Source organism: Scaptodrosophila lebanonensis, unplaced genomic scaffold (genome assembly GCF_003285725.1).
Source record: "Scaptodrosophila lebanonensis strain 11010-0011.00,11010-0021.00 unplaced genomic scaffold, SlebRS2 tig00000001-arrow-pilon, whole genome shotgun sequence".
Classification (NCBI taxonomy): domain Eukaryota; kingdom Metazoa; phylum Arthropoda; class Insecta; order Diptera; family Drosophilidae; genus Scaptodrosophila; species Scaptodrosophila lebanonensis.
The window spans coordinates 9,661,695-9,676,894 of record NW_022060529.1 but is presented as its reverse complement, the minus strand read 5'-3'; the positions used below and the strand labels follow the sequence as shown (position 1 = coordinate 9,676,894).

At 36.3% G+C, this 15,200-nt stretch overlaps 1 protein-coding gene across 1 annotated transcript in view; it reads left to right on the top strand.

Moving 5' to 3' along the window:
• The window catches only part of LOC115620772, a 79,660-nt gene that overhangs the window by 29,521 nt on the left and 34,939 nt on the right, over positions 1 to 15,200 (top strand). Inside the window, exon 2 of the mRNA XM_030514183.1 lies at positions 5,932 to 6,164. Within this exon, the coding sequence (XP_030370043.1) occupies positions 5,948 to 6,164 (217 nt within the window). The 5' untranslated portion in view covers positions 5,932 to 5,947. The remainder of the gene's footprint in view (positions 1 to 5,931; positions 6,165 to 15,200) is intronic.

The following is a 15,200-nucleotide window of genomic DNA, read 5'->3' as shown; positions in this document are numbered from 1 at the left end:
CGCTCCGGCGGATCACAAAAACTGCAGCCGCCATCGCCATCCTTATCGCCACCATCTGCACCCACAATTGAAAAGGGGAAACTCAAGAAAAAAGAATTAACAACAACAGAAATGCAACCCTAAAAATGTTAATGGCACCTGTGTGTGTGTGTGTGTGTGCGTGTGTGTGTGTGTGTGCGTGTGTGTGTGTGTGAATGTGGGGCGTTACAGTGCATTGCAAGGACGGTGTGAGTTGTCACGTATGTGCAGTTATAAATTGCTATTCGTGCGCATCACTTGGCAGAGTTCTGCGTGCAGTCAGCTCGCACGTTTGTGCAACACTGTGGCATTTGAAGAGGTCGACGTGGCATTGCCCGAGCTTTATGTGTATTTGCGGCGTATGCGGCGATGTATGTTTGTGGCATGTAAGAGGCGGAAGCAGCTTAAGTAATGGAATTAAAATCCCCAAAGCTTGCCTCACAATTAAATATTTGTGCGGGCAGCGATAGCAACAATTTGACACAGAGTTGTTGCAGTTCTTGCTGCAGATTGTGCGGCAACAATTTCAGCAATTTCAGATACGATACAATCGTACAATGTACCTGCAACTTAACGACTCCAACAGAACACAAAATTCAATTACTACAGCAATAAAATGTACATGTGGGACGAAGCTGAACATATTTTACGCTCATTAGTTGTTGGCCATTTAAATATAATAGCATTCAAATGTCTAGCTACGATTTTGGATAGAAAATTAATGTTAAATATCATTTGAATGTGTAGCCAACCCAAATAGCAGATAAGTAATTTATTCTAGTTTCTCTTTCGATTCAATGGTGTAAAACACATATTTGTTATACTATTCATTTATTTAAAAAACATATGCGTTTTTTGCGGCTGCCGCAAATGATTTTGCATAAAAGAAAAATGCAATAAAAGCGTTCGATTTCTCTGTGAAAAAAATGCGGTTGCATACTATATTAACAATTTTGTTTTGATTTTAAACGTTTACATCTGACTATGTCTACACAGAGAACAAATTATTTAAATCAATAAATATAAAAATAAACTGCGATTTTAATCCTTCACTAAATATTGATATCTTAAAACATTTCACGTCTAAGCACAAACTAAAAAACTTTCGTTTCGTATTATTTGTAAATATTTTGTAATTAATAATTCGCTTGCCAGTATAGAGTAAAGATAATATCTGCTTATATGTAAGACTGTTATACAAAAGCTAATTGCAGTATTGTGATATTAAATTGTTTGAGTTTTAATTGGAATTTAATACAAAGTACATTTTATACTGTGCCATTTTCTTTAGAGTTAATTTATGTTACCTAATGTGCACGATCTAGGCAATTAGCAGCGCAGGCTTTGAACTTTACACAACTTTTCCGCAAAGTGGAAAATAATTAACGGTATCCAAGAGTAGATAGCAACACGAGGAGCATCGGGTCAAACGCATTATTAATCAATTTACCTGTGGAAGCGCGTCAAACCCATCAAAAGCTCGGCACTAGGGTCCTCGGCTACAAAGTGGCCACATCGCAATTAAGCTCGATTCTTTACGCGTCCCCACTCCAATGTGCCTTTAAGTTATCCACCCGTCCTTCAGAGGCATGTGGACTGTTATCAGTTAAGCTTAAGCTGTACACACCACGCAAATTTCAGGGATAGGGTTCAAGATAAAGTTTTTTCTGTACCCAGCTTCCCAGTGTTGTTGTTGAGCGTGCAGTCAAAGGCGGGTAGCAACAGTCTAATTAGTTACCCTTTCAGTGTGCCTTTTTTCTCAGTTGATGCAAGCCGAAGACTGATTGCCATTCATTTTTCTCTCGCATGAAGTCCTTTCAATGCAATGCAAGCCTGATAAATATTGTCCTGTTAATCACATTCACTAAGACAGCGCGAACGCCTCTTAACTTGCTCAACTCGTGCTTGCTGGAAACTGAAGCTCTAGTAGAGTGTTTGTAATTACATTTTGTTTTTACCACTGGATTGTGAAATTAAATTCATAGTTCATTCATGTATGAAAGCAAGTGTACTATCATATACATACTATGATTATTATTGTGTAGTTAACACAAAATAAAATCAAATATTGTATGTATAGTTATGTAACTTATTGATTTTTGAACATATAAAAGGGAATAGGCTGTGCAATTCCTAAAATAAAATAAAACTAATAATGACTGCAAGTCCAAATCGTACAATACTAGTATATTTCTTTAGCTTATAATTTTCAATTGAATTGTTGGTTCAGAGTGTTTATTGAAAATGTCAATATTTGTGAAATTATGTGAAGCATAATAGCCCGATAGCTTTGAGCAATTAAACCAATTAAAAGCTGACCCATCAATAGCAAACATTTAATGCTGTTGTTTGGACATGTGAAATAATATACTTGGTTTTAAAAGAAAACATACAATTAAACAAAAACTTTTCAACTTTCATTCTTGGTATTTTGAGCAAATAATAGTTTGAAAAATGTCCAAGCTATTTAAGGTAAGCCAAATAACTTTTTCCTCTCAACTTTTTCTTCTCAAAATTGGCATCTGCTACTTTCACACTACACTGTTTTTTTTTTAGTTACACGTAGGGTTGAGTGTATAAAAATATTGGCGTTCTGTTTAAACAAAAATAATGTGCGCATACATGCTCGTATGTCAGAAGTAAAAAGGCAAACCACCAGACACGTCAAACGACAGCGAAACAAGAATAATAGTATTTTTTTTCCGCAACACTTACAAAAATACGAAAATATGATAATATTTTTATTCACACACTCGTATATTTGTGTATACATAGTACCAAGAGAGAAAAAATAAATACAAGTATAAAACGTAATAAAAAAGGAAAAAGTACGCGCATGTATTTGCATACATTTATGTGTTTGTATGCATGTGTGCGTGTGTGTGTGAAGTAATAGCGAGACCGGTTCCCAAAGAGGTAAAAATTCAACAGAGTTGCAAATATTGTTGACACTTTTACAATGCAAACAATTGTCGGTATTGCCACCCCAAAAACACATGAACCCACACACGCTCACGAACACATTACATACATACATACACACACACACACACAGAAAAAAGAAAAGCTTAAGCTGCAATTTCAGCTTTCGTTGCAACGAAGACTGTTGCTGGCATTTGCCACTTGCTTTGGCAACGTTTGGCAATTTTCGTGTTTACGTAGTTTTGGCAACACTTGATTGGCTTTTGGCTCTGCCGTCAGCACTACGGCCCAACGGGCAGACGGAATGACGTACTGACGTACAAACTGACTTACAGGCTGCCAAGCTGTCTGCCTGCCAGCTTGCCAGCCAGCCTGCCAGGCAACAATTTCTACTTTTCTGCTTTTCTGCTTTGTTGCCTGTTACCGCTTTGGATTGCTGTTGTTAGGTGCTGCTGCTAATATTTTTATCGCTGTACATAATCACAGCAGAAATGCAGGAAACGGAAGTGTAATAAGTCATGCATAAGTTGTTTTTGTTGCTGCTGTTTCTGTTTGCTGGTGCTCTTCTGCCATATGAGTGGCTCTGTGCTTTGAGTTTCTTTTGCAACCGACTTTGGCACAACTGCCAGTTGGCTGCTATTTTAGGATAGAAAAAAGTTTTTATAAATTACAGATACACAGTTACATACATACTGAAAAAGGAAAGAATTTAAAAAATGTTCATTTATTTATGCATGAAACACTTTGCTTAAAATACAAAACACGTTTGAGTAAATCATAAACTATGTATGCCCTTTAATGGAAGTGTAAAATAATATCAACATAAATAAATAATTAATCCTATTTTTATTTTAATATATTCATAATTAACACTGTACAATGTAAAAAGAAATTGTACAGCCGAGCGAGCTTTTTTTTTTTGTATTCGCTTATTCGATTTTAAGAATGTTCATTCGATTTGGAAGAAGTTTAAAATAGAGGTCGAGAATTGTCTATAGATTACGTGTGAAAATTTCTGTTTTATGTAGATTTGGGCTTGTGGACAGTATCGAGCTTTTATAACCATGTTTTGTCCTTTTTAACACTTTCCGATATTCAGACGTTCCCACAGGCAGTTTCCTTCTGCTTGTTAAAAAGCATCTTACGAATTCAGCAATTGTCGTGAAAAAGAATTTCAGTTAATTTATTTCATTCTATATAATATACAAGTTATATCGACTTGTTTCCTTTTCCGGACTAAATTCTATTTTGGTGTTTTTTTTTTTTATTGCCGAATAGAACTTCACTTTATTTGGAAAAGCTTGAGTTATCCAGTCGGCACCCGACTTCTTATAATTAGTAACAGTTTCCAACGCTTTAATAAAAACCAAACCAATTGAAATCAATGTCCATACAGAAATTGTACATTTGATGAGAACGTACCAAATAGTATTTCCGAATAGCTTTTAAGCTTGTTTTAGCTTTGCCAGCATATTAAAAAAAAAACAGAGCGGTCACATGTAGTGGCAGTGTGCGGCGATAAATCATATTTATTTATGTGTTCCGGCTAGCACTAATTTTTTTTAATATTTTTTTGCTATGCACTTCAAAGTCGCCGACATTCAATCAAAGTTCGAAATCCACAAAATTTGATATTCGTCACGTGCAAGTGTAAAATTATATTTGCGTTTTATTTATGTGTGTGGATGGGTGGGGATGATGTGTTTGTGTGTTTGGCTTTTGACAGCAACCCATCAAAAGCAAAAAACAGATTGCGCAACGCAACAGTCGCAATAACAGTATAAAAAATAAAATACAGTCAAATGCTGTTATTAAATACTTTGAAGTCGCAGAGTCAAAGGATCAACAAACAGCACCCACAATCAACACAATACGCTAGGCTGCTTTTAAAATTGGTACGATATTGAGCTGGGGGTGATGGGGTGTCGGTGACAGCCCGAGATGCTAATATAAATATTTTAATATAGCATCCATAATATTTATGCATGCATATGCGGAACATTTGCGTCACAAATGCTTGGGTGGCAAGAGCTTTGGGCTGCCAGCATGTGGCAGCAGTTGCACGGGTTGTGAGCATTGTGTGACAATTTTCTAATCCAACTTATCAACTTTACACTCAGCTGAATATTTAGAGCCATATCGATGGTGGCTTGGGTCGAACCAAGATGTTATCAGGAAGTGGATGAGTCACGTTGAATTGGGAATTTGTTGCTGTGGCAGCCTTTATTAATATTTTTCGCTTTGTATGGATCTTTTTACTCTACATTGCTTGCCAACTTATTAAATATTAAACTGATAAGGAATACGCAAGTGGAAGCCGTGGAAATGGTGATGAAAATGCTGTAATATATATGTACTCAGTCGATATATTTAATATGGGGATGTTCGCATTTGTGGCTTTATTTAAGATGTATTCGCTAAGAGCTTGCCATCCGCACACAGTGCAGAGTAAACAAGAAATATTGCCTCTAATATTAATACACCGATACTAATTCACATAAGTGTGTGTATTTTTAATACAGAGCAGGTATTTTCATAATGTTAAAGGCAAACATTTGACTTTTATACCATATGCAAATTTGCTAATGTGTCTGCCATATTTTGTCCGTGGGGTGGAATGAAGGAAAAAATTGTTTGTGTTGCTACAGCGTTGATTGCAGATATTTGCATATTTTAAGATTTTCTCGTGCTCCTGATGCTTGTTTGTTTTTATAATATCCTCTCTCACTAGCTGTTATCTAAACGAATGCCGCTTATTTAAAGTGTGCTATTTTTTTGCTCTTAACATTCTGTTCAGATTTAAGAGAGGGCGTAAGGCGGCATTAAAAATGTAAATTCGTGGTACTAGATAGACAAGATTCCACTTTGTTGCTTTGCCGGTCTGTGACACTCTAAATTATTAATAAAATAAGCAGCTGTATCTTTTTTGTTGACTCCCCACAGTGCTTCTTACTGATTAATAAAAAAAATGCTTGCCTTTCTACTTTGCAGTGCAGGAAAAGCGGGCATGTCCACAGCCAAAAGGCTGGTGCTCTCGCTACGTGGAAGAAAAAACTCACAGGGGAACTCAGCCACATCATCGACGCGCCTGGTCTCCTCACCCGGTCATGAGCTGGACGAAATAGCCGTTGTTTCGGGCACTGGTACCTCGAGCCATCACTTCTCCTATGGCGGCTGCATCGGCGCTGGGCAGAACCACAGCACCACCGCCCGATATTCGACAGGTAGGGAACTGAATTATGTGCTATTTATACTACACACATAGGAGTTTATTAAATGCAGCAGGCACCTTAAGGCTGTATCCACACGCCTCGCATCCAAACCCACCGAACCTTATCTCACCTCAACATTAAAATATCCTGAGCGTGCATGTTAGCATTTGGCATTAGAAACATGGCAATACCATATTTAGCAATCCCATCAACCAATGTTATAGTGTAAACGCTTTTAGATAATAGAGCCCTGCATGGATAGATTCGGGAATAAGTGTCTCAACTTTCCCAAACTCGCAAAATTGAGTATATTATCAAACATCTTATTTAGTATATGCTTATGTCAAATACTGAGAAGAACAAATACTGAGAAGTGCTTGATGGTCTGACGTAACATATTACTTTTAAAGAAACCATCAATAAGTCGATTTATATATAAGAAATGCTACCATTAACTGCATTCTGACATCGTTCAACAACTACAAAAGACATAATTTTTAATTCCAAATAGTGGAAAAATTACGAAAACCATTAATGCAAAAGATATCATTCTTTAAGTTTCTGATTAAATGAAATAAGAATGTGTTATGGCTGCCAAAAAAAAAAAAAATACTGATTTCAGAAATATGTAGTTTATCAATCAACCAATCGAGTGGATAGTTTAAGGCGACTTTAAATAAAAGCTGTTGTTTTCCTTCACCAGTTTAAAGTTTTGATGTATGTAAGAAAGCAGCTCTCAACGTAAAATGAAGTAACGCTAAATTTATTGAAGTATGAACTAAGCCTTACTAAACCTTTCGCAACCATTTACAAACTTTTCACTTAAAAAAAGGTTTTTAACATGACATGTTTGTGAAATTGTATAAATGCATATTCATCTTCAGTATTGAATAAACAGACTAGCTGTGTAGAACAAATATTTTTCTGGAACGCAAATACTATACTATATAATACTGTAGGTACTTTTAATAGAACAGGAACACATGCCGATATGTAGCCACAATCTTTTGCTATATTTTTGGTTGTGGTGGATGAGCCCCACAACAGACTGTTTACCTTTATTTTGCGGCGTTTTCTCTTCTTTCAAGTCATTCAAATTGCCTTGAACACGTTTTTGCACTTAATGTTTAATTTAAGACGGTAATTGCCTTAAGTGATACTTAAACGCCGTGTAAGCCGCCGCAAGACATTGTAAATTAAGAACTGAGAGGTAATTTATACTAATTATTGCAATATTTATATTCGATATCGATTAATAGCTGTTACTATAAATTTGAGTGCTCTGCCGATTCTTTGATTATTGTCGTTTTCTATCTGATTGTTGAAATATTTGTAAAAAATGCCCATCAAGCTTTATTTAGTCGTGCTGATTGTCTAAAAATCATCTGCACAGGTAAGCAACGCTAATGATGTCCTTTTTTATAATGCAAACAATCAATATGAAGCCAAATGCAATGCAATTGAGATGAAAATATTATTTCGTACCATTAGAAACGAAATTGAAAAACAGAGCTCGCTGAACGTAATGGTGCAGTAGATGGCGACGCCATTTTGTTTGCAAGCAAATTGAGCTGCAAAATGGCGCATTGTGGCGCTTAAAGAAGTTGGAAGTCAGTGCTGGAAACTGTTGTGGACGGTGCCGGAAAGGGGCGCACAAGTTGTACACTGCACGAAACTTTACAGCCATTATATACAGAAAACAATAATAGATGCAGCCATATATATGTTCATAGGGCATGTGTGCCCAGATATAGTTTAGTCTTTCAAAGTTTGGCTAGGTGTTGTGAATTCATATTGGGTTGGCAAAAGCGCCTTATCTCGAATCATATCCACACACACACACATACACGCACACACACAAACATACAAAGTGCCACAATAAGGGCAGCCAAAGTATAATAGAGCGCAGCAAAATAGGCAGGCAGCCAACAAAATGGCCTCGAATGTCTGTCGAACGGACGCCCATTGGCAACGCCTTATGCTGAAAAAAGCTGAACTGCTGCTGCTACTGCTACTGATTCTACTGCTCTTGCTGCTGTTTACGCGAGCCACAATCTTCCCTGGCTGGGTCCGGACAAAATCTCATTGCGTCATTACGTCAGCTCAAGTTGTGTCTATCACACCGAGAATAAATCAATCAAATGGCAAATATGCTTAGGCAATTGTCAACTTAAGTGAGGTAGCAGTAATTTTATTTAATTTTCCTGCTGTAAGTTAACTTTATCACAGAGATACATACACACACACACACACACACACATAGAAGCAAACAAGGGAAACAAGTCGGTTGTCGTTGTCTCTGGAAAAGCCACAATTTCTTGTAGTTCGTTCAACTTGCTCGTTTCATTGTCGTGTTCGTATTGCGGCTTTATTTGTTGTTGCTTGTGGCTTTTTGCCACATTTTATAGGACGCCTATGCTGCTACAGTTTTCTTTAAGTTGCAACTTGCTCCTTTATTTACATATACTATAGCTTTGTCGTTGCTCGAACGGCCTGACACGTTCGCCTTGGATTACGGTTAATTTTAAGTGAAACTCAATTTATTATCAAAACGCAACTTGATGCCTTTTGGTCGTTTAGGGCGCACACAGATTTATTTGTTTAGTTGTGTCTTGTTTTTCCTATTGAATGAATATGAATTATTTGAGCATTAGCAATTACTTCTGCATTGTAGGCAGTGTGGGGTGCCAACGAGGCGTATGAGCAATGCATGAAATTTGGGAGTTGGTCTGCTATTGACATTTATCGTTTCACGCTTCGCCTTTAATTACTGTTAAGTTATTGGCCATTGTTTTTTAGGTCGATGTGCTCGCATCAACACACACACACACACACACACATACACACATATAAAACAGCACAGTATAAAAACAAAACAAGTGGAAAAGCTAAAGAACCTTCCAGGTACAGCGCATAAAGACTGAAAAGAGTTTTCAACGTTTACTTTATTTTTCGATATGGTGCACTGCACAATTTTTATTATATAACATACTATATATATTTTATTTGAGCTCTTTGTGAATCACACATTCATATGTGCGTGTTTTAGTAGAGGGGGTGGGGTGCGGTCTGCGGTAGAAGCAATTTCAATATATCGCTTTGATCAATATACGAGTATTGCGAGTGGTTTCGCAAAATTAGATTACTTTTTTACAAGAAAAAGTACAAATCTGAAAATTTCATATTCTTGCAGAATTATTGCGTTTGAATTTCTTATGGCTTTTAAATAGAAACGCTTCAGTACACAGGCACACTTGGCTATGCGGATTTGTCCCTTTATGCAATGAATCCTCTGCATGATATAAATGGCACGTTAGTAGTCCCAGAAGTACACTACCTAACAACAAAAACACATGCAATTGGGGAACATTCTCCTTTTTGAACACATAGTCCCCTTCTAGCTCGAATACACCTTTGGCAGCGATGTTTAGTAGTTTTGACACCCTGTTTATAGTAGAAAACGTAGAACTCCTCAAAATAGCTATCAACTGCGGATTCCATCTCTTCATTGTTGGTAAATCTTGTAACATGGAAGAAGGAAATAATCGAAAAGTTGCAATAAGATTACATAATACTCTCTAATGATTGCTTTTCCTTTTAAATGACAATAAATAAAAGTTAACCCACGTGCATCTGTCTTTGCTTTTTCTGATTTTTGTTTTGACTGATAATTCACCTCTGGTGTGAAGTAATGGACATTTTATTTCATCCATCCGTGTTTGAAAAATTCTAACGACGCTGTTTTTGTTTCAGTGTTGCCATCTTGTGCACAGCTTTCTCATCGCCAAATTATTTGGTAATGCACTTTTTGAAATTATTTCTAATTAAAAGTTTATTGGCATTAGATGTGTAGGTCTTAAACATTAAACCTTGCAAAGTCAAATTTCAAAGTCCAAGTTTCTCAGATTAACGAGCCATATATATGCTATCTGTATATGCAAAATTAATTTTATTTTAAAAACTTGTTCGGACTTTTCATCGTTGTGTTGAAAACTTTCCACTCCTTACTGATAAAGCGCTAGCGTGTATGCGAGAAGTTTCCTCTATTGGAAAATAGTTTATAAAATAGCAACTCGACAAAGGTGGCGTGCAAATATTTTTTATCCCCGATTGCTTTGGAACTTTTAAAGCAGCACTGTGTCAGCTGCAGTTGGTTCATCACATCAATCACTACGCGTGCTGAGTTAAAAAAGGTAACTGACAGATTGATTAAGTGCCGGCGGCAACTGCGACAGCTGGATCAGTTGCTGTAATACGAATCATATTAAAAGCTTAGCGGTTGGCCGTAAGTAATTTGAGATTTTCAATTATAAACGCGATTTGTGGTGATTGCCAATGTTGTAACTATAACTAAAGGTACAACAACTGGTGTGGGAGATATGGGGTAGGAGAGATACTTGTACCTGCATTCAACAACTTGAACAAGTTGAGTTTTTCATTGTAATTACATTTTACTTATATTCAATTTTATAATTCGCTTGAGCTGATTGGGATTGTAAACTTAACGTTTATAAAGTACAAAGACTGGTCTCCCTTTTTAAGTAGCCTCCGTTTCGCTTGACCTCGACCTTTGGGAAAATATAATAACGGGGCAACTTATCGGCTTTTTTAAAGATAACATTTTGAATTTCGAACAGGTGAATTGCTTAGTGTTGCAATAAATATTTGATTAATACCTGATTAAAACGGATACGATTATTAAGCTTTTATATTTGAATTATTTGTGTTCTTTGCAACGGATTATTTGAAATTTTATCTCATCTAATATATTGCAGTAAGAAGTGTTTTCATTAAAATTATGATAAAATATTAGATATAAATAACCAAAATGCAATAAATGAAATTGCGTCAACATTTTGCATTCTTGTAAATTATATTGCATCTAAGTTTGTTTAATTTTCGTCAGTGTTACATATGTATAGCTTTTAATCTTTTCAATTAAAAACATTTTGCTATGTGTATATTCTAAAACAATATTGAGAATTTTAAATCAATAGTCTTATATTATTTGCAGGGGCATGTTTATTTTTGCATCCAACGCATACAATGTTTTAAATTTTTATACACATGATGCTGTCTGTGAATAGGAGGCTTATTAAATAATTCAGTTAAAAGCAAATTTCTAAATTTTTGTAGTAAAAAGACTCGATTATTCACTTATTTTAAATAGATAAACATGAACACAGCTACGCGCTCTTTAGTTTTATATCTGACATCTAAATGGAAGAGATGTAATGAACGTTGAATGCTCTACTTTGCTATCTTGATCCCTGGGGCACATACATATGTATGCCTCAGTTTTATGCTTTGTGTTGCCTGTCTATAAAACTTTGTCCATTTCTGTCCTGGCGGCGACATGAAATGAGAATACAGTTGTGGTGAGTTCTGGTGTCCGTTCGCATTCCGCGTACAACCCTAAGTTATGTCAACCTTTTGGAAGGAATATTGTATATTATTGTATTGCAGTACTGTTAAATTATAAATGGTAGAACTCATAAGTTGTCGGATGCATATTGAAAAATAATTTGCTTATAAAAATGTAAGTTTTATTTATATGTATTTAAAACAACTTTCAACTTTGCAAATTTTGTCGTTAATATTTTCATTTCATGTCATTTACATATTCACAAAAATTGGCATCATAAATTGGTGTGTATCTATAATTGGTTAATAATAAAGAGTACAGGTTAAAAACCTTATCAACTTAAATATAAATAAAGTGTGTTTTTACAGTTTATGAGTGAACGGACAGTCTTTAATATTCTCTAGCTTTTGAGTCGATATGTGAGCTTATTTTCTTGGATAGCTCAGAAACCTAAAACGTTAGCTACTCTGAAAAGACCGGTTAAGTGAATGCTGAAAAAAGTAGTTGGGAAACACATGCAGATAAAAGGAAAGTTGGAAAGTGCGAGAGTGAAATTGAGGACAAGGGACGATTGCGTGAGTGTGTGTGTGTACACGTATGCGTGTGTGACACAAAGGGGCACTCAAGTTCGCATACAAACGTTTTGAAAAGGCTTTGTCGGTGTCGCCGTCGGTGGCGTCACAGCATAGGTGTAATGCAATATAAAATGCAGCAGCAGGTTCGTGAAGAGAGAGAGAGAGATAGAGAAAGAGAAAGAATCGTGGGCTGTGGAGTGCGAGGGCGTTGGCTCTCAGTAGCCATGGATTTGTTGCTCAAGTGCTTGACTTATCAACTAAAGTGCAGCATTAAAAAAATTATAAAAGCGTTCGCCCTTTGCGCACAAACGACAACGGCAACCAGATTACAACGTACATGTGAGTTGGCCTGCTATTGCCTACGACTACCTGTGTGTCCGTGTACTATATACATATATGTACATGTATGTATCGGTGTATGTGTGGATGGAAGACACCAAATGGATGGATTAGGGCTCGTCGAACGGTTGTGGCTGCAGGTCAACAAAGCACATTTTAGATCATTAGCTTGAATACAATGCCGCATTGTTACTATACTCAGGGGTTGCACATTTTAGTTAGAACTGGTTTAGTTCTCTTTGAACTAGATAATTTAGGTGCATTTTATCCTTCGTAGTTTTGACCAACACTCTTTCCGTTGCTTTGGAATATTAAACAACAATGCTTATGTTATTTTCGAAGTCTCTTTCCATACCAAAGAAGGAGAACATTCAAAGCTCTAAAGATTTGAAAATCTTGAACAACAATATGCATAACCCATGAATATTTTCTTATATCGCTTTGCTCCTTCTTTCCCCTAATACCTTTCTACAACTGCCACAATATATGCCACACATTATAATTGTATCTATTTTCCGAAAGTTACAATTGGTCAGGTTGTGGGGATCACCGAAAGGGCCGTAATAAGTATATAAGCGTTATTATACAATTTTCAAAACGAAACTTGAAAGCGAAATCAAAATCTAGGAAAGTATTTTCACAGTTCATTTGTGAAAGCAAATATTTGAACTAGAATAGAATTCAATCGAAATCTGACACATCTCTACCGTTTATTCGAGCACAGACTGCGAAAATTAATCGTACAATGATCTGTGGCCATAAACCTATTATCTTTGGCCAGAAGCATGCGTGTGTCTGAGTTTCATTGCTCTTGTCTGCCATTTGTACGCTGGCGGCAAACATATGTCAATATGCTTGCTATATCGAATTTGGGCGCAATATTTTGCCAGAAAGTCGGCCAGCCACTCTGCATTTGGTCGAACGTACTATGCGGCAGGGATTAACTGTCGGATTAATAGTAAGTCCTTCGAAAGCGAAAAAGATAAAACACGACCGATGGCCATTCCAATTGCAGTAAATTGGCAACTTAATTTGCAACCAGTTTGTGGAAAGAAAGGCAAGCCCGCAACTAAATATGACCGAAACTTTGCCACTGCTCTCTAATACTTGAACATTTTCATTTGTTTAGCTGTGCAAACGCAGCACAAATTTAGCCCACAGGCATTCTTTAAGGCGCAGCAATTTGTTAATTTGTCTTTTAATTACGTAACAAACAAAATTAAGTTCTCCTTTTGGGCCAATTTGCCAACGCCTTGCAGCATCAGTCTGACGATGACACAGCAATGCTAAGCGGATTAAATTTTTTTTTTTTTTTTGCCATTAGTTGAGTCTAGGGCAAGTGGTTACAGTTGATAAGTAAGGGTATGGAGACGGATAGGGGTAGGGGTATGGACGTGATGCTGCAGCAGCGCGTCTTCTTGTCTACGGTTTTTTGTTTCTTCTGCCCTTTTTTATTTCGCAAGTTTCCGCATTTCAATACAATAAGTACAATTACTGCGCATTTGCTGCATTGCATAAAAAATTATAATACAAGTATGTATATACTTGTACATACTTTCGAACTAAAAATGGCCGCAAGGAAAACAGCAGCGAAGAAAAAGCAACCAAAGGAAATGAAGAAGCGAAAGGAAATCCTCTACAGTATTTAGTTTGAACGAAACTTAAATACATTTTAACGGGCTTATCAATTTACTTGACTGAACTATTTCTAAAGCTTACATTAGGCAAGGGGAAACATATTAAATGTTTCGTTGTATCCCAAAGCTATTATGAAAAGGAGGTAGTATTTAATTTAGTTTGCTTTAATATAAGTTCAATGTCGCCTTCGTATTGTACAGGAATATGATATAATAAGTAATGTGCACTATAAAAGTATCGACTCATATCTTCACGTAAGCAGAGCAAGTAACTGTGTCTACTGGGAACACTATTTTCTGTACATAACGAACATCAACTGATAGTTATTATATGCTTCAGAAGGATATGATGAAGTGGCAAAGCGTTGGGAATTTTCATCAAGGGCTGCATGGAATGTACAGCATTCTTATCACGTCTCGGCATCAATGTGCTTGCCAGACACAAGCGATGATGCACAAAGACGTGTTCCGTTAGTCTGGATACTCTGGCAATTTAATCAGTTATTATTATCTGGATCGCATTTTTCAAAAGGCGCTCTGACGGCCATAAATTGCATTCTTATTTTCATGAATATAAAAACGAGTACATAAATACAAAAAATATGGCGTTTAAAAGCACATTTTACTTGCATATTATTAACTCGTCAAGAAAATTCGGCAGCGCATGTGAGAGTATTTTAAAAAGTAATATTATTTAATGCTTAAAACAAGTTAGTGCCCGCTTTACAGGATCGCAGATATGTAGGTTCACTTTATCATATGCTTAGGCTAAAGAACTTGAAACTTTTGGCAAAGAATTGTAAATAATTTATACAATAAAAAAATAAGGCCGGACTGGTGCATAATTTGCATACAAACAAACATACCATGAGAAGTGCAAAAATATAATTGCTATCGATTTTTAAAATATCATCAACTTCATGACAAATTTAACAAATTCGGGTGCAAATTAGTTTTATAGTCGTTCGACCATTTGGATGAAAATTGCGTCGATTATTATCTGCTTGAAGCGCGGGTCGTGCAGCGCAAAAAGACATTTTGAGCCATTTTCGGATTTGTGTTCTGGCTAAAATAACTGCACACATATGCACCCACATACCTACACACATACTATGCATTCATATAACGCAGA